Here is a 19,851-nt window from a genome sequence, read left to right on the forward strand (position 1 = left end):
TGGAGACAGGGTGAGGTGGTGGTAGAAATACGTGATATCTCACACATACACACACACACACACACACACACACACACACACACACACACACACACACACACACACACACACACACACACACACACACACACACACACACACACACACACACACACAGAGGCTACAGGCTGCTGCCTCACATCCTCCCCCGTTATCGGTGTCAAGTGAGTACGAGAGACAGAAAGAGGGGATGGCATACTTCTCTGTGATGGGGGGGTGGAGTACAGACAATCAGGTCAATGAAAAGGAAAGTCACCTTGAGCAGAGTGGGGGGGGGGGGGGGGGGGGGTCTGCTCAGTCTCCTCAGTCACTTCCTGCTGCTGCCCATCCTTCTCAGGTTCCACTCCTGTTTCCGCAGCCTCTCTCAAGAGGCTCCACGTAGTCCTCAATGCATGTAAATACTATGCAGACAGACTGATGCGTTACAAAGGACTGACAGCTCAGTCTGTAATACTGCAGGATTTCAATGCGCCCCCAAGTAATGGCAGCCTCGATTTCCCCCCGTAATCCTAAATGGTTTTGTTATTTGTTTTTGTCCACTGCATTAGAGAGACAATCCTATTTCTCTGCCTATAAACATCCAGAACAGATTAAAAGCAGGGTAATGTGCATTGGAAGGGGTTTACATTAAGTCACCCACCCACCCAGCATGCAGCAGTCACCCACCGCTCTGGTTGCCATAGCAACTAGGGAAGAGGTAGGGATTTTTAATGGACAGCGGACAGCTTGGGGTATCCTATAAAGGGATTGTGACCCTGTCTCCCCGCCCCTCTATTGACGACTGAGGTTGTGTAGCACTCTGGAATGAATTTGTGAACCTTGTTGGGCTGAACCATGTAATAATGTTCAGTGTTTCTTATGCAGTTAATAAATAGATTTTGGCAGCTATTCACTATTTCATATCCTCACATTTTTTTTGTTGTTGAGAATATCACTTTCTGTAATCGACAGAGTGATCCTGTTGGGTTCTTTTTTGTGCTCATAATTTATAGCACATCAGTCCTCGTGTTGAGTGGATCGAAGCCTGTTTTTTGTGGGTCCAATACAACAATTCACTTGGATCAACTAAAGCTCCCTATTCACTTAAAACCCCTTTCTCTTGATTTGAAATACCTTAATCTGCCCATCTGAAGTAATATACACAGCATTCGCCACATTTACTTTATGTGAATTAATTCCAGTTCATCAGGCAACTTAATTAATATTAGTGCGGAAATCTGTTTCACAGTGGATGAATATTGAAGTAAAACCTACTTCTGTCACCAACAGACATATTATTTCACTATTATGAAGTGGCCTGGTGAGAGAAAACAATTCCTGTGGGCTATTTTTAACCTAAATTATTCTTCTTTTCCTCCTTTTCTGGAGCGCAGCCAACAAACACAGCCTAGATAGTGAAGTTAAAACTCTGCAAGGGATGATGTTGTCGTACGTTCAAGTACTGCTTTTTTTTTTGCCCCGAGTCTAACCTCCTCCATGAAGGTCTGACCTGTGGAAGAATGCTAACACATTGGGAGTGGGGGGTTGGAGCCTCCGCCTGCAGAACGGGTTTGACAACCTTGCTGGTGGAAAAGCGCAGCAGCCTTTTAACCTGCTTTTTAATCTCTGTCCTCCCTACGTTTGAACTGCACACTCCCTACTATGAAATGCACATTTTTAGCTTTTGGCTATTATTTTTTTTTTCCATTTGAGAAGTAAAGAGGGGAATACCAAAGATTTTTTTCTAATTGATGGGGCCGTTTGAGTTTACGTTCAGGGACATAATCTGTATCGTTGAGAGAAAATACGTCATTCTCATATCTAATCTTGGACCCAAAGGCTATTATGATACTGAGCTTGCCACTAGAAATAATGTTAGCTGATATGCTGAGTGACTGAAGGGATTTTTGGCCCTATTTCTGTGCAAATGCAGATTATGAACCTCTGTGCTTTTGGCTCATTTCTGCAACATGCTGCTTGATACATCATAATGGCAAAAGTTGGCCTATTTCAAGCCTTCGCCAAAGTTTTTGTGTTTTAAAAGAGAACACTGGTCAAATTTAATCTGTAATGATCGAGTCTTTCCATGGGAACAAAATAACTTGCCTTTGACAAGCATCTGCCCATCAGTGCCCCGTTTGCATAACGCTTTTGTTTATGCAGAAAGTCTGTGGCCAACCAGACAAAACATTTCAACGGGTTCAGTTGACCCATCATTCAGCAGGAGCTTCAGCGGGGAACCCGTGACATAATGTCCATCTTTCTTCTCCTGTTGACCGATGATCATTTCTGCTCACATTATTACATTTGATAGTTGGATACTGAGGCAGTCCTCGAGCTAATCTCTGACGTTTCAGACCAGATGAAGATGAAGATCTTAAGTCTTTAATGAGAAAAGAGCAGGAAAACAATTAGATTATTGTTGTGTAACATGGCTAGCAGAATAAGCTGTTTGTAGCGACAGCAGACGCTGCAGAGTCCATTTATGTTATTTATTGTAGTATGGTACAGTTTTCAGTTCAAGAGTAACTTCATTTTTTTTTGTTTTTTAACCAAAAGCCAATTAAAGTTGTACCCAGACGTACGATACATTCATACTTGTAATCATCCTCTGGAAATTGCGGAGTCCTGGAGAGGATCCCGGCTGAATATGATTGAAGGCGTCCATCACACAGAGGGACAACTACACACAGACTCTGGCCCTGTTTACACCACAACGTTTGAAGTGAAAACTCATTGTTTTTGGTTTTTGGTTTTACAAAAAGATTTGCGGTTATACAACAATGTTTTGAAAATGAAACCGAAATGGCACAAACACTAAAATTGGAGTTTTCCTGAAGTTTCCATGAGTGATAGTTCATGTAATAAACCACTTATATGAACGCAGAGAACAATGCGCTGTAAAGCTCCTTTAAACTGTCTTTCTTTGTGGTTTTGGCTCTCTCAATGACGGCTGTATAAAAGTAATGTGTCTCCACTTATGCAGATGATGTTGTAGTAAATGTACATTTCATTGGAGAAGCGTTGTTAAAGTCAAGAGTGTGTTGTGAATTAATCATTCCACTGCATTTACACAAGTATTTACTACAACCACAGTGCACATGTGCAGCAGTTTTTCAGAAAAGTTTGGATTTCAGTAGGTGACACGGAGACAAAGTAAGAGCGCCTCCAAAAGTTGAGTTTTCAGTAGCTCCGACCACCATTGTCGTGTAAACGGACACCCAAAACACCACGATAGTTTTCCATTTTAACTTGAAAACCATGTCAACCTAGTGAACTATGTATTTTAGGTGTTACATTTGTCACCTCGAGCTGCAAGATAAGATTGTCTGCTCTGAAACAAAATAAGAATCAGATAAAAATGTTTATTTACAAAAAAAAATCAAGGAACGCTGCGGGGAGCCGTGACTGAAGGGCTGGAGAGCTGCGGGTCACGGACCCCTGCAGTAGGAATATTTTTCTTTAAAGCCAGGTGCACAACGGCCGTGTGTATATTTTGCCATCTTTCTGAAGACCAATTGTAAAGTGTTTTAAAATGCAGATGGCAAAATGTGACTTTATCATGCACCTCCAAGACAAAAGGCCCAAAAAGGTTTTGTGTGCCGTCACAAAGAGATCAAGACTTTTTTTTTTTGTTGTAATTAAAAGGGGAAGGTTATGCTTTGGTATTTAGTATATCAATGATTAGAACAATGCAAACACAAACGTGTAATCACAAAAACAGGAAAAGCTCCTACAGTCATTACAATGGAACACCAGCAGTTCATTTCTCTAAAGTCACACCTCAGAATAACTTTGTTCCAGTCAGCCGTCAGTACTTCAAAATCCTGACACAACTGGAAAACCGCAGCTCCGTAGATGAGTGTAAAATGTCAGCTGGTGGAAGAAATGCTTCCTTTGTCTGTTTCTGTGCCGTTATCCCTTCTTCTTCACTCTTACCATGTCTCTGTATGTTAATCCTGTAATCTGAGATCCTCTCCAACGCTGCTCCCTGAGCCTGGTGACATTAATGCTTCCAAGGCGATGCCTTTGTCATATCTTTGCACACATAATTTGAATGCACACACACACACACACACACACACACACACACACACACACACACACACACACACACACACACACACACACACACACACACACACACACACACACACACACACACACACACACACACACACACATCACAGGCAAACCGCTGTGTCTGTGAGTGTGCTGGTTCACACTGAGGAGGGCTCTGAAGGCTCCCAGCTGACTGACTGCCAATGACGAGTGATTGATTTTAATCTCCTCTTAACCTGCCACTCAGCATTTCTTTCATGGCCCAGTTATTTCCCGATGCGTGTCCAAGTCCACGCGTGTTCGTTCATCGTGTACTCGGGAGAGCCATTCAGCAATTGGCGGAGTGACGGCTGTGTATGTTACCCAGCTGTGCAAGACAATTGGACACCGCTGTGTTGTTTGCACCACAACTAAACCAGAGAAAATGAGACGACCTGAACCATCATAATTTAAGGTAGAAACGGTTTTCAAGAACAGACAAGAAAATGGTCCAGGAGATAATTTAAAGTTAGAGCAGAACTGTCACGCTGTGTACTTGTGTTTAATGTTTGTAGTTGTGTCGAGGCAAGCAACCAGTTGATGTTCACATACTGGTTTGCTGATTATTCTTCATTTGGGTTGCTTCAGGCTCAGACTGTGCATTTCCATGAAAAGACCTCCGCTGACTCTATTCTGTGTGTCCTGATCCTTTTTCTGCGCAGCCGTCCAGACTGATCCAAAATAAATGACTAAGTGCAGTGCAGAACAATCCTGGGGGTATCCACAAATCTCTCATGCTGACAATGAGGGCAGCATTCAGCAGATACATTTTTTTCAAAGTGTGAACTCTACCCCCAGTCTCAGTGTAATGCTGCTCAATGTTACATCCTGTTGCTTTGCATTGGAAACGCTGTGGTGAGGCCATCATCAAAATGCAAGTCTGATACATCCCAAATCCTAAATCAGAAAAGAAGATTAAGCTTCTGTGCACCAAATACCTTTCTGCTCCACCCATACTGCAGCTAAAGCAACACCATATATACACAAGCCCCCTGCAAACAGCTGCAATGTTTTTTAATACAAACTCCCTCATGAAATGATTTGCTTTTCCATGCAGCCGTTCATGTTACAGGATGTACTGCGAAAGGATAGAGAGGAAGAGCATTGTGCAAGGACGACACTAACAAAACCATGATGCTTCATGATGTTCATCCTGACTGCAAAAGTCCCAAACCGCCAAGCAAATTGTAATAATTTCAAAGAAAACATTGATTTTTTGGGGGGGATTTTTTTTTACAATTTTCTAAAGAGTAACAGACACAACAAAACAATGAGACCCGATGTGAAATATCTGTGCTTGTAGTCATTTTCTAAAGTAATAGTTTGAGTTTGTGAAAATATTGACATTTTGAAATGTGGTTTACACCCGTGCATTAAGGTTTTAATATCCACTTCCTTTCCATTATCTTTTCCTCCACCGTTTCATCTCTATTTATTTCATCCAGCATTATCCTGCGATTAATCAATATGAAATATTAAAAGTACCACATAGACAAATATGGCACTCAGAGATGTCAATTGGTGCCGAAGGAGGTATTTCATACATCTGTTTCCAATACACCACCCTTCACTGTGTTCTCCTTCCAAGGTGGAATTCCTGCTCCAAATCAAGCACACACGAGGTTATTAGCATCGGTTTGAAGTTGACCTGTCGGTGTTTAGAAATCAAACAAAGCTACCTATTCATGGCCGCCATTATTTTATGAGTGCTTAATTAGATTATGTGCAGCAATGCTGAGCAGTTGTTTTGTTAAGCTGATTAGGTCAGTTTCACATAAATTCAATCATGTTTTAGGTCCATCATAGCAAAGAAATGTATGTATGGTTATATCTCAGTGTATATATCGCTGAATTGCTGATCCTATTAAATATTTAGTAGTGCAGTTCAAAGAGCTTGGTAAAAAGGACTGAGGAAGAAAAATGGGGCATGCGGAAAGAAATAACACATTAGCAGAACTGCACCAGAACAGCTGGATGATAAGTGTTCGCTCTACCTTAAATTCTTCATTCTTCTCTGCACATGTTTAGTGACTGCAGCAGTCCGCCTCTCTGTGTTTAGTTTAAGACGCTTCTGCCTTTTCTCCAGCAGACATGACAGCTGAACACGTTACAACAGTCCTGCGGACAGACACCATGCTCGGACTCTCCTTTCACAAACACTGGGGTTTGTTTTGTTGGGTTTTTTTTTCATCCTTCTTTTTACGGCCTGGACCGATTCCAGGTCACCCGCCAAACCACATGGTCAAGACAACAACAAGACTATCCACAGACAGAAAACTCCTTCAAACAAAGAGAGAAGTGTTTGTTTGAATATGGGTTTGCGGGGGGTGGGCGGGTCTAATTACTGGATGTGTGTGAATGAAGAAGCACAAAAGAATCCGTTTTGCACTGTAAGCAGCCGCCTACAGAAGTCACGACGTTTTGCCAGTACAGTGGATTTATGTGGGAAATAAACAGCGTTCCTCTTGATAACATGGAAAGCAGGACTGCTACATGGCATTACTATCAACAATCAGATGGTTAACATCTCAAACAAGCCTGCTACAAGAGTCGTTTCCAGGAAAACGCCGTGAATCTTCCGAGCCGTTTGCTGCTTGGGCAGGTAAGGGTCGATTTGACCGGTTGGCTTGAACATCCCTGAACTCCAGCTCATGCTAATTGGGGTTCCTTTCAACATGAGCAGGTGACAGTCAGAGATGTGTTTGTGTGTGTGTTATTCAGGGTCACAGCACTCACCTGGCTATGAGAGGAATTTCTTCCTGCCGCAACAGGCCTCGGTTATGTTGGGACCCTCGACCGTCTGACAGACAACCTCCGAGGGTGATTTCAGAAAGCATAGGTCCTGCAGGTTAAAAGTCACAGCACAGAGACTTCACAGTGACACTTAAACCTTCCCTGCACGCGCCTGAACTCGGCCGAGCATCAGCAGGTTCTTGCAGCTGGACGGGGACCAGCAGCGTCCCACTCTGTCTCACCAGTTTATACAAAGTTTATAGCCAGCTTTAGCTAATGGAAAGATGGGCAGTTTTGTGGACTAATATGGTCAAAGAGGCCTTTGAGTTGCTTCCTGAGTGAGTGTGAAGCCAAGCAGCTGCTGCTGAGACCTCCAATTTGAAATAGTCGAGGATGTGTCAAGATAAATACACAATTCAGTGTGTTAGTAAGAGTGAGCTGCTGTGTACTTTATCTCCTGTGTGGCAGTTTGGCCTCAGGTACCCTGCCCCTGCTTAGCATGCTCTGCACATTCTAGATATTTTTACCAGGGACTGATTATACTTGCAATGCATGCATTTTACTATTGTGTTTGACTGGTTGCCCACTTATTATTAGTTGGCCAGATTGGAGCCTCTTGTCGGCCGGATTTGGTCCACGGTCCTCGTGTGTGACACCTCAGATCTAGTGTTTCTGATGAATGCTGCCGTTTATCATGAACTCGGTCTGGCTTCAGACAAATGACACCTTATCTATGTGCTTGTGTTTTTATTAATTTGCCATTTTGCTTCCTTTGTTTTCGTTTGCATCAATCAACATATTTATAGTGTGCAGGGTGAAAAGTCACTCTGATTTCAGGATTCACTGGGGGATAGAAAAAAGTTAGCAACAAATCTGAAGACTTGTTGCATTTTATTTATTTATTTATTTATTTTCGTAAAGAGGACGGCAGCTGCTGGATACAGGAAACCCAGATGAACCAAAGAAATAAAAATGGGACAGTGATGGCATCAGGGTTTATTTAGATGGACCACAAAGTTGACTTTTTATATAATCAAGGCTGTATAAAAACAAAAAGTTGCCAATAGGAAATGTCCTCACTTTCTCCTTTGCAAGAAATAACTGAATCTGTCGTCTGTTTCCTCGGCTGACTGAGAACGGTGACCCACAGTCGTAGGCTGCAGCTGAGGACGTGAACTGACTGGACTAAAATTAGAGGCGCATCACACCGCAGATCGTGCGATGTGTCTGGGTGCAGTTATTGGAAATAACTCTCAGGGTCAAGTGAACGTGGTTGGATTCAGCGGGATACCGGTCATCGAGAAAAGACGTCCAGAAATTCCAGCAGGTCGGCACAGCCTCTGTGGTTTATGATACTTGGCTTCACACTACCGTCACAGCAAGGAGGGACTGAAGAGCCGTTTCTGTGGCGCGCTCAGTTTTCCTAAAGATCTGGACTTTACATTTTCTGTGCGATCAAGGCTGAGACATCTTGGATTTTGGAAAGTTAGTGTGAAACATGGGCGCTCTGGCCTCTCGGTCTTGTTAGTTTTTGCTGGTGGATTTATCATTAGTGCATTTTGAATTAAGTGTTGTCTTTATTGGATGCTCTTTAGTTATGAGCTTTACCAACAGCCTTTGCAGTTATTGATTTTAAATCGGGGATATTAACCTACAAACTGTCCTCAACTCTTTTAGTTCAGCTCTTTCAACACTGGATACAAACTACATTGTCTTCTTAGTTCAGAATCATTGGGATTTATTTGATAGAGACTCCATAATAAGCTTCAATTATAAAGGCTGACGGTTTGTATGCTGCTACAGTAAGATCATTGACCTTCTACATCAGAGGTCTCCAACCTCGGTCCTCGAGGGCCCCTGTCCTGCATGTTTTAGTTCTCTCCCTGCTTCAGCGTACCTGAATCTAATGATGATGTCATCACCAAGGTTGTGAAAAAGCCCAATAACGAGCAATCAGGTGTGTTGCAACTGGGAGGAGCTAAAACATGGAGGACAGGACTCTGTTCTACATTATTAGTGGAACTGCAGTTGCTAGAGACCTTCCAAACCCACAATGAGGTCTACTTAGTAAAACAGCAGGAAGGAAAAAAAACAGGTGTTTATGATTATCTGTGAGATTGAAGTATCATGTAGTTGAGTTTGACTTGTGAAGCCTCACTTCTCAGTGTGACAGTGTGCAGGCTGACTTGTACACCACATCATGTTTTAGAAGAAAAATGCACGTTTCGAGCCGAGTTTCACCCGCATCAACCCAGCCAGCCTCCAAAGCAACAAAGAGCCTCGCACACCTCTCACCGCGGCCATTGTAAACACGTCCTTCTAGTCATTACTCGTTAGATCTGCAGAGGAAAGCTGGGGCTGAAGAGGAAGGAAAAGGGAGACGAGAGGGCCTGAACACACTAATCCAGGCAAATTATGGTTTCCATTTCAAACATCACACTCTCATGACAGGGCTTTATTGTGTAAACGGCATAATTGAGTCTTTCAGTGCTTGCCCTCTGTGACTGAGTGCACAGTACTTTCCCCTGGAAAAACGGTGACCCCACATTATTAACCGTTACCAGGACCAGAGTGTGCAAAAATCGGGGCCTTTGTAGATTTTACCTCGTCCAGCTGTGGTAACAGTTCTTGCATTGGTGCCAGATTGCTGTGGATTTCATCTCAAAGAACAGGAAGTAATAGCTTTTGTCTTCGGTGCCAGTTGAAATATATCTTTAACTGATGACGTACTCTGTGTTAACTGCTTCTTGAATGGCTCGATAGCTCCGGAAAACAGCTTCCTGCGCAGTGTTCTGATGTGGGATAGTGACCATTTCGTGTAACTTTCCAAAACCGCAAGCAGCCGAACATTTACACTCTTTGATTGGCAAAGTCCTTCGACTCTCTCTCTTTAGAGTTCTGGAACTGTTGAATGCTTGACGTGAGTAAAGCCGCTTAACACATTCAATGTTCGTACCCCTCCCAAACAGTTCTGATGGTGTAAACCATGTCACATTATTCAAGTATCTTTTCACCTTGTACTTTTTGTTTGAGAAACATGTTGAGTGTTTCAAATGCTGGCGTCAGGCGGACTGACTTAAATGCGAGTAGTTGTAGATTTACTGTATATTGTGTGTCTGTGTTCGCAGCACTCTCTGACGGAGGCCAAACTCTGAGGTGGAGGAGGCTGTAACGAGGCCCTGAAGGAGCCTCCAACCCTCCCTACCTGAGCGGTCGGACGCACTGGACAGCCATGGCTCCTCGGAAGCGTGGTGGCGGAGGCCGCGGTGGGATGTCCTTCTTCTTCTGCTGTTTTAACAGCAACGACCACCCGGAGATCACCTACAGGCTGCGGGAGGACTTCGCCCTGCAGGCCATGGAGCCAGCGCTGCCGATGCCGGGGTACGACGAGCTGGACGGCATGTTCTCCGAGTTAGTGGTGAGACTCTCTTCTTCAATTACTTCTTCGTTTCAATCCACTTTTATACGCTAATGAGAATCCATGTGTCAGTAAACAACAAAATAAACATTGAGTGACAATATTTTTAGTGTTGGTACTGTTGTGAAGGTCAAAACAGCATTATCAGCTGCGTAAACCACATAATCATTGTAAAAAAAGAAAAGACATTTGTATTTCGTTGGCTATTTCTTTGTAACAACAAGTCTTCGAAATAAATCTTATACTTACAATGAAATACATGCCACTGTATTTTGCACCAGAAGGGTTCATGAAAATTCGCTTTATGTTGAGATTGTCATAATTTTCAGGAGTGATTGTTTGGTTTTGTGAAAATATAGACATTTTCATCACATATACTCTGCACCACAACAGAGAAAAACCTGAAGGTTTCAATTTAAAGGTTGTTATAGCACTATTTTATTGGTCTTGCCCACTCTAGATGGAATTGGGCTGTGTGTGGCTACTCACCAAAATGTGTTTGACACCCCTGGTCTATGCCAGTCAGATTCTTCTGGTGGTGACTTTGACTCTGACTGTCATGTCATAAAATGCGACTTAAAATGCAAAATGCACAGGATTTCCAAAATCTACAAGATTTGTGTCATGAAGCTGGGTGTGAAACCATTGGAGGAGATTCTGAAACTCTTTCCTGTAAAGTTTTACAATAAATCATCAAATAATGGATCGACCCACCTGACTTCTACTTTTAAACCCCACCCCCCCCCACTATCGTCTGCTAATGGTTTTTATTACCTGTGAATCCCAACAAAATGTGACATTCGTCGGGAAGTCTAACATCCACCAAAGCCTGCTTCTTACCACAAAGTGTGACTTTCACTGTTGTGTGAAAGTTGGCAGCCCTGCTCAACTCGGTCTTAAAAGTACGATCGTGTTGCGGTACGCTCTGATGGTGAAGTAGTTTAAATCACTGTGATGAGAAGATGCATTTAATCCCAACCTGTTAGTAAAAACTAATTCAGCAGAAAAGGGTGCGCGCCCGCCTGTGTTTGTTACCACGGAAACCATTTTCTTGTCGACCAGAAACAATTTAGGTGAGACGTATAATTGTTCCTGTAAACTTAAAATTTGGATGTTTCCTCGTCATTTTATGAAATGAGCCTCCCAACATACTGTTCTTCAGACAAGGAATATCACTGAAACCAACCATTAATACAAAGACAGGAGAACAAATTTAAATATTCAAGCAGAAATACTTGGAATGGGGCTTGCAGTGTTATTATCTAACTGGAAAGATCTTCAAGTTGTAAGCGTCCTGATTGTTTACACTGTCTGTTTCTTTGTAAAGCCTTCCATTCACGAATGGCCTGTCACTTCCTCCCAGGTTACACTTCCACTATCTCGTGAATAAACGAGGCCAGGCTGCTTTTCTTTCCCTCATATTGTCACTTCTAATTTGTCAGGCCCTCCTCTCTCCTCTGGCCCCATTCCCCCGCTCTCTGGGTTGCCACAGTAATCTAAGCATGACATTTTTGCACATCAATAGGCCTCATTCAAGAGCTCTTAATGTCTCAGTCTCCTCCATCTGCTAATTGCTTGTTTTTGTCTACAACCTTTTATGAAGACATAATTGAGTAAGCTGAGTGTGACGACGAGGAGGCTTTCAGTTGCTCTGTTTACGAAGCGAAAACAGCCACGTGCTTGTCTTTATTCCACTATGAGCCACCATGCGCCACCATGTGCGTGCATAATTGGAAGACTGACGTGAAATAATTTGTGGCCATCTGCGCCGTTGCGACGAGCGAGAACCGACCTTTGAACTTAAGTCTTACTTGGATCTGTGAGTCACACTTCTACCCGTCATACAATCACTTGCAGTCGAGCAAAAGATCAAGTAGCTAATCAGTAGCAGTAATTAATGAGTTCTTATTTACAGCATCACTAAATCCAATGCAAAGGTTTATTCAATACCCTAAAAAACTATTTTGATCTTTGCACATATTTTTCAAAGGGCTTGATTTGCAATTTCCCAAACAATTCCCAATAAGGATGCGCCTATGCCACCACTAGTGTGGTGTATGGAGTATAAATTGGACTAAATGGCATTTAATAATTAGTTGTATTGATACTCGGCATGGCAAGTTGCTAAAGGTTAGTACTCGTCCTTCAAAAAATACATTATCAGTGCGTTCCTAATTCCCAAGCTTGCGTGGCGTCTTAAAACATTTATTTGTTGGGTGAACTCCATTAACCTCCTCTTCTCGCCACCTTTATCAGGCGGGTTTCTGGAGCCAATCCCGTCGGACTGTGGGTGAATAGCTATAGAATAAGCCGATAAATCTCATTCGTCCCCATTTACCCTGATGTTTAGTCGAAGACTTCCCAACAGCGCCATTGTGTGCCTCTGTGAAATATCCGTTCTGTGTTGTGACGCATGTTGTTTCCAGATGTTTGTTACCACATGTCGAGCAGACCGACCACGCCTAATCTTTTCCCCATTACTCACACCTCTCCAGCCCGGGACACATCTGATTTGATCCACAGTCAAGCTAGATTTATGAGGAGACCGATCCCACTGATATCCTGAAGAGTTTAAACACAACATTTTCTCCAGAGCTCTGGGTGAGGTGCTCCTGGCCCAAGAAACACTTGATTCAAGCTGGTACCGTGAAATTTGCAACACGGTGGTTTGATATATTTAGTTGCGTTGTGTGAACAGAGCTTTAAGGATGATGCCCATTATTTGGGTAATGAATCTTACCTCGTCTGTGCGCTCGACAATAAAACACCGCAAAGACATAATATTTAGACATTGTCCTCCTCCTTTGCAACCTCCGCGCAATCTCTCAACCTCGTGTGCTATTTTTATCTTCCCTTGCAGGATGAGCTCGACCTCACAGAGAAACACAGAGAAGCGATGTTCGCCCTGCCAGCAGAGAAGAAATGGCAAATCTACTGCAGCAAAAAGAAGGTAAAAAAAAACAACTAAAAAAGAAAGAGAGAAGCTCCATGCAGCATCAATCAATATCAGCCATCACAGGCTGACTGATGTATGGATGTTTTTGCTGATTATTATCTGTAATTATCCCAGTGGCAGAGGGATATTATCCCAGCTCTCATGGATCTGTTGAGTCCTGAAGCTGTGCGTTTTCTCAAACACACGACTTGTCGCCGCCGCCGCACTCCTCCGCTCACAGCAGGTTGCGGCAAGTGTGTGTTGTCTGTGTACAGTTTCTGTGGAATGCAGGTAATTAGTTTTATGTGTACGCTCATCCCAGTCATGCCAAAAACAATATTCCGGGAACGCCTTCAGGGAGTTTCTTTAAATCTGGCACACACGGTTCTGTTTCATGTGAGAAGCGACTGGTAAGCTCAGCGGGTCGGATTGAAGGTCAGAGCGACTGTGACCGTAGATTTAACACTGTTTTCATTAGGGATGTCCCGATCACACTTTCTTGCCCCCGATACCGATCCGATTTTTCAGAATTGAGTATCGGCCGATACCGATACTTTCCCGATCCGATACTTACATTGCTATTGCAGATATACTCAATAGTCTATTTTTGGAGCAACTAAGAACACGGCTCAACACGAGGCTTCAGGGCATGTAGTACACATGCCAGGCCTTTTATGGGCGCTGTGACTCACCAAACACAACAAAAACGCAGAAGAAGACAGACCACATAGAAATTTAGAAGTAGACTTCTGCACATAAACACATAAACCACTATATATAACATAGTTTTATAGGTCTATGGCCCCGCTCCGCCTGCTTCTAGCTTCTGCAGCTCGACCGGAGCTTCTCGTCCATGATTGTTGTGGTTATTAGGTGACGTTCCGGACCGCGGTGGGGGGAGGAGGGGGGCGATTACGTCATCTTTTGTCCACGGATGACCGTCTTTGCTGAGCGTACTCCGCCGCATGTTTACTTTTTAGATGTCTTATCAAATTAATTGTGTTAAACGAAGCTCTGGTGCTCCACCTCTCGGGACTGTGGTGAAGCAAATAGTACAACTGGCCACTGGACTGGTTTCGTTGTCAACCTTAAAATACCTCCAGACTACTGACATTTTATCCTCTCAATGGCTTTAGGCTGCTAACGGCAGTTTACGGCAGGTCGCAAACGGGGCTCGCTTTACGGCAGCTAACGTGAAAAAGTTTTTTTGTTTTTTTGTTTTTTTTTTAGATCGGCGGGGTGATCGGCTGGATTTTCCGATCCCGATCACTCACAAATCACCAATATCGGCCCCGATCCGATATCTACCGATCTAATCGGGACATCCCTAGTTTTCATGAAATTAATATATTTGGCACGGTTTGAGAGATTTTTTTTTTACATTTGTCACAAACGCCAAAAATAGATTGAAATGATCAATGTATGGCGACATTGTAATAATTCATAGACTAATTACTACATATAGTCACTTATTCCAACCACTACTCACAAGGATAAGTCCAAAACAAAAAAAAATCCCATGTTTTTCCTGATAAATTACCCATAGAATAAATAGTAACTCTGAATGATAGTTTGTCAAAACGTAGACTAGAATCTATGACAAAGAGCTGAAGTGATTACTTTACTCCAAAAATCTGTTATATCTCACTGGAGATTTTATTTACCTGCATCCCGGCTCGACCCGGGTATCTTCTCACCATGAAGCGAAAATTCAAACCAGAGTTATTACATTAGTTTTTTTTTATGTTTAATTTAAGTGAACCAGATATGTAAGTTTTTCTGCATTGAAATATTTATTTCTTCTTTGTGTTGAAATGTACAGAAGCATATTCATTCATTAAGGATGCATTGATACCAACACTGATAGCAGTGTCCGCTATGAATCCAGACTTCTGAGCGTTCTGGTTTTTTGGGGGGTTTTAAGGAAGTCGTGTCAGAAAAGTTACCACAGAGAGAACAGGCTTGTGGCGGCCATGTTGCTCTTTAATCCTTCGACGTCGACTCTTCCTCTCATTGTGAAGCAGAATTCACCAAACGCTGGATTGTTCACCCACTAATGGGGAACGTGAGCTGGGTTTAGACCGTCGTGAGGCGGGTTAGTTTTACCCTACCGGTGATGTGTTGTTGCAATATTAATCCAAAAATACTTTTAATATGTACTTATTGTTAATAAATACCTGTATTGATACTCGGTATCGACAAGCAGCCAAGGGTTAGCACTCACTTATATTCGTCCTTTAAAAATGTCTCATTACTAATTTTCATTCCAGAAAATGCTGATTGTGATCAACAAAATCCTTTTTTTTTTTATAAAGTAGTTTGGTTAACCCATGTGAGTCGGAGTACACACAGCCGGTACAATGAAACTACAACTTTTGATTGTGATAGTGATCAATCTTCTTAATACACATCTGGACAGGCAGCTCACTATCACTGTTTCAACTCCACTAGTTGGCAAATATATCCAAATATTAGACATTAAAACCTCCTCAAAGGTTTCCCTGTAATGTGTCTTTCTCACCTGATAGAACTCGGCTCTGCAGCGTGTTGCTTCTCATTATAGTGCATCTGTTAAACAACATTTCAGACATTTTGAAGGTTGTGAAGAATAAACTCCCGTCACTTGTTTGCACAAAGCATTACTTCAATGAGCCGTTACGCCACATAATAAAGAAATATACGTAAACATTTCAATCGCATCATCCCTGCACCATAAGGTACCCCGGTATACTTTTATTTCCTGGAAATCCAGACACTTTCTCCATCGCCGCATTGTAAGTGCTGCCTGAAAAAGCTCTGCCCTGAATAACTCACTTAAGGGTTTGTTACACAAGGTGGACATAAAAATAGTGACATATAGAGGGAGTAAGACGAAGGCTAAATCTGGTTTCTTCCATTACATAATCCTCTTAACATTGAAGGCAGTGACAGGTAACATGAAGCCTTGAGATAAGTTGCAGGTCTGCTAAAATTCTGACTTATTATCTCACTTCCGTTAAACCAAAAGTCCGGGGTCACCTTCCCACCTACGTTGTGAAATTCTTGTCTGCTTGTTTCAATGTTTCTCATTGAAATTTTTCCACATGTCCGGGAAAAATAACAACCTATTTTAACAGCGTATCTGTCTCTAGATAACACACCTGTCCCATCAAAGCCTGTTTGCAGCCATAACAATGTCTGCTGTTCTATGACAGTATCGCGCTTCATCAGTTTTCCCTTCCTGATAAAAGCAGTGGCAGCTGTTCGTCCTTTCTTTCTTTCTTCCTTTATGAACTCATCCTCTGCTCGCCCGATCTGGTTTCGATGAGTTGAGCTGAACACCTATCACAGAGCGTGTCCTCATCGCCTTCCTGAAATGTGTGTCAAGGCCGTAGGTATGTGTGTGTGTGTAGGATATCCTGTGCAGACTGGTCGCGTAGATTTATTCATCCTTTCCTACATCTGGAAACAAACTGGATAATGAGGATTGTGGTCAGGGATTTCGTCTAATGGATGGATATTTGGTGTTAATCCTCCACCGCAGCTGCAGGAAGACATTGTGAAAGCTGGTGCAGAAGTGTCCTCATAAAAACAAATCATGGCACTGCTGATGAAGTGTGGGCAGTATTCGAGTTGAATTTTTAATGACTGCTTGACTGAGCTTTGTGTAATAGTTGTTTTCTATGGATTGCATCCTCCAAAACAATCAATGCTCGTCCACCATTTTCCTAAAACACAGTTTTTATAATTTACTATAAACCAACGGTTTATTTATTAAAGTTATCGTACATATTATGGACAATATACGGTTTACTGTTAGTTATCATTTTAGTGGTGGTGTTGGAAACGCGCCTTTCTTCTGGTCTTTCTCTTTTCATTTTGCTTTATACCAGATACATTATAAATGTATGAAGAGTATAGTAAAGTGCAGAAAGGTGACATGCAGTAAAGATCTTTATAGTTATCAGTGCTTTGGACACTGTCCCCCTCATCCATTGGGCCACCCTGTTTTCTGTCTTTACTTACATAAGATGTGGCTTTTTCTCTGAGTTCTATCTTCTCACCTAACTTGCAGCTATAATGCAAATATTTCCCCAAGTGCCAGTCAAATATCCATTTTCAAGAACAAATTCCAACAATCGGCAGTTATTTTATGGAGACTTGAAAACCCAGGTAAAGTTTAGTTTTCTTGGTGCACTCCCACCTTCTTATTGCTGTAGACAGCTTTCATTGGCCAGGGGTGGGGGTTCAACGGTTTTTGAAACTGAAGCATCTGCTTTGCTGCAGTTAGTCGCCATGTCCCTGACGACTAATCTCACTTTCAACTAATAGAAAACATTAGTGAACTACTCCTAAAAAGGAAGAATTCCCAGTCAAAGCTTTGCACACGTTATAGTTGTTTTGTATGTTTTGAGAGTCTTTTGATGCTTTCATTTTGAAGTTCAATGGCACATTACAGTGTTCTGGACTATATACTCAGGCTCACCGTGTCCCATAAACTTCCTGAAGCGTTTACCTTCAGCACAGACCTTGGTCATTATCGTGAGGAGCTGTGTAGTCTTTTCAGACCAGGTGAGATCACGGTGTCTGCAAGTAACCGATGTCACGTCGACGTGGCTCGCGCTGCCACAGCAGCCATCACTTAGTGCAGGTTAATATCCAAATGCTTGGGTTGGAGGTGTCTGTAGCTGCAGTGGATTGACGAGCGCTTCCTCCCCTGGACGTTATGAAACCAACCATCGTGATGTTCTGCCTCTGTTCAGACCGCGCTGAACTTTTCAGAGTTGGTGTGCATGTGGGGGAGGATTTAGGTGAAGCGGCACATTAAGAGCAACATCGACCTGCAGAAGCCAGGAAGGGAGGAAAGACAGATCGCCATCAATATTGCTGACTCTGCAGCAGGCCCTGGCTCTGACCCAGGCAGATACCAACTCTGAATCTGAGCTCAAAGGGGAAGCGGGGGGTGTGTGGGTGTGTGTGTGTGTGGCAAAGGAAGCCCTTCGCTGTCCAAGGCAAACAGGAAAGCTTCCCTTCCACAGGTGCAGCTTTCGTACGACGGCGGGTGGGGTGATAAGGAGGAAGATGGGTTCATTATCGGGGTACGCAAAGCCCACAAGTGATGAGGGTGCTTCTTTTTTTTTTTTTTCTTTCTTCCTGAGGGCTGCCTCTTTGCTGCAAGTAGAGGAGATAAGTCGGTCAGAGCTGGAGCTGTTTGCTTTGGCTGGGCACCTGAGCCGATGAAATCATGCTGAGGAGAATCAATCTTCCTGCTTCTTGTCAGCTCTCTTCAAGGCTGCACTCTGCGCCAAGAGGACGGAGGATTTACTGATCCGCTTGTTTGTAAAGATTTTGTGGCTCGGGTTTCGTATTTCATTTAAAAAAAGAGAGAAAAGTCAAAGTTCTGAGGAGACAGAGTTGTAACTTTGAAGCAGAAAATAACTGAAAGCGACTCTTGTTTCCTGATGAATCTTTGATCCTTGTTTCCTCGACCATGGAAAAAAAAAAAAAAAGACATTCCTCAGTGGACACTCCCAACTGTTCACTCTCATCATGACCCTAAATAAACTGGAGACGTTTCGGTGTTTGAAGTTAAGAGATGAACCCTTAAAGACATTGAAAGGAAGCGGTCCCACCTCCACATCTGCTCCTCTAATGGACTGGAGTTTGTCCAGCGCCTGGTTGGTGGAGCTGGCAAGGGCGGCGACTGGAACAGCCGGATCAGGCCGTCCTGTCACTGCGGGCCAGCCAAGGGCTGTCGTTTCTCTCGCAGCAGCCAAGTCTCCGCAGGCCGCCATATTAACTGATGCCCAATTAGATTCTGACGGTCACAGTTCGCTTGTGCTCAATGGAGCAAGAGTCAAAGTGAACGCAGGAAGGCCTTTTATGTCCGAGGCGAGATCAGGGCCGAGTCGCTTTCCTCCTCCGGGTGTTCATCGGTGGTTTAAAATCAAAATGTTCAACGTCGTCAAGTTTGTGCGCCCGTCTGGAGATTAATCTCTCCATAAGTCTGACCATGTCCTTAATCCACAGTTTGAACATTTCATTTGCTAATCTTAAGATTTCTTCTTTTTTTTTTTTTTTCCCAAGCAGCTGTGCTCCTTTTTTTTGGCACCTCTGGAAAGTCAGTGAAGAGTTGGAGGATAAAATGGGTTGAATATCTGTGTCGCCCTACTTTGAGTTCTTCCTTCCTTCATTTTTTTTTTTTTTTTTTTGCTTTTGGCTATTTATGCCCCGGACCTTCCGTTTCCTGTGTGTTTGCTGCTGTTTGTCCGTTTCATTTGCTGCCAGTTGATTGGAAAGATGATGGAACGAGGGAAAAGAGAGGAGGGGAAAAAAAGATTCTCATCTGTTTTTAAGATAAAACTTTGATGTACTCAAACCATTCATTGTCCACAATTCAAACACAAGACAAGAACTAAATAGCAGTTATCATGCGACTTTGTAAACTATTTCCACCAAAACCACAGTCCTGTGTCGCATTTAGAAGTTCCATCACTCCCTGGTCATGTTCATTGGCCGAACACACGTCTCGATGGCTCAGCTTGAAGATTCAACTTGATTTTCAATCTGCTGTCTTGACGCACTTAGAATTAATGCCAATTGAGGGTTTTTAAATTAAAGGCAACAAGAAATGACATTGGAGAGTTAATTGACGCACATCTGTTTC

General features: G+C 42.9%; 1 protein-coding gene across 4 annotated transcripts in view; it reads left to right on the forward strand.

Annotated features, from left to right (window-relative positions):
* The window catches only part of daam1b (dishevelled associated activator of morphogenesis 1b), a 55,257-nt gene that overhangs the window by 17,481 nt on the left and 17,925 nt on the right, over window positions 1-19,851 (forward strand). For all 4 annotated transcript variants that reach the window (XM_080490400.1, XM_080490403.1, XM_080490402.1 and 1 more), the window contains 2 exons: window positions 9,981-10,270; window positions 13,131-13,220. In XM_080490400.1, coding sequence (XP_080346526.1) covers window positions 10,085-10,270; window positions 13,131-13,220 — 276 coding nt within the window. In that variant the 5' untranslated portion in view covers window positions 9,981-10,084. The remainder of the gene's footprint in view (window positions 1-9,980; window positions 10,271-13,130; window positions 13,221-19,851) is intronic.

Source organism: Lipophrys pholis (assembly GCF_963383615.2).
Source record: "Lipophrys pholis genome assembly, chromosome: 21".
Taxonomy (NCBI): Eukaryota; Metazoa; Chordata; class Actinopteri; order Blenniiformes; family Blenniidae; genus Lipophrys; species Lipophrys pholis.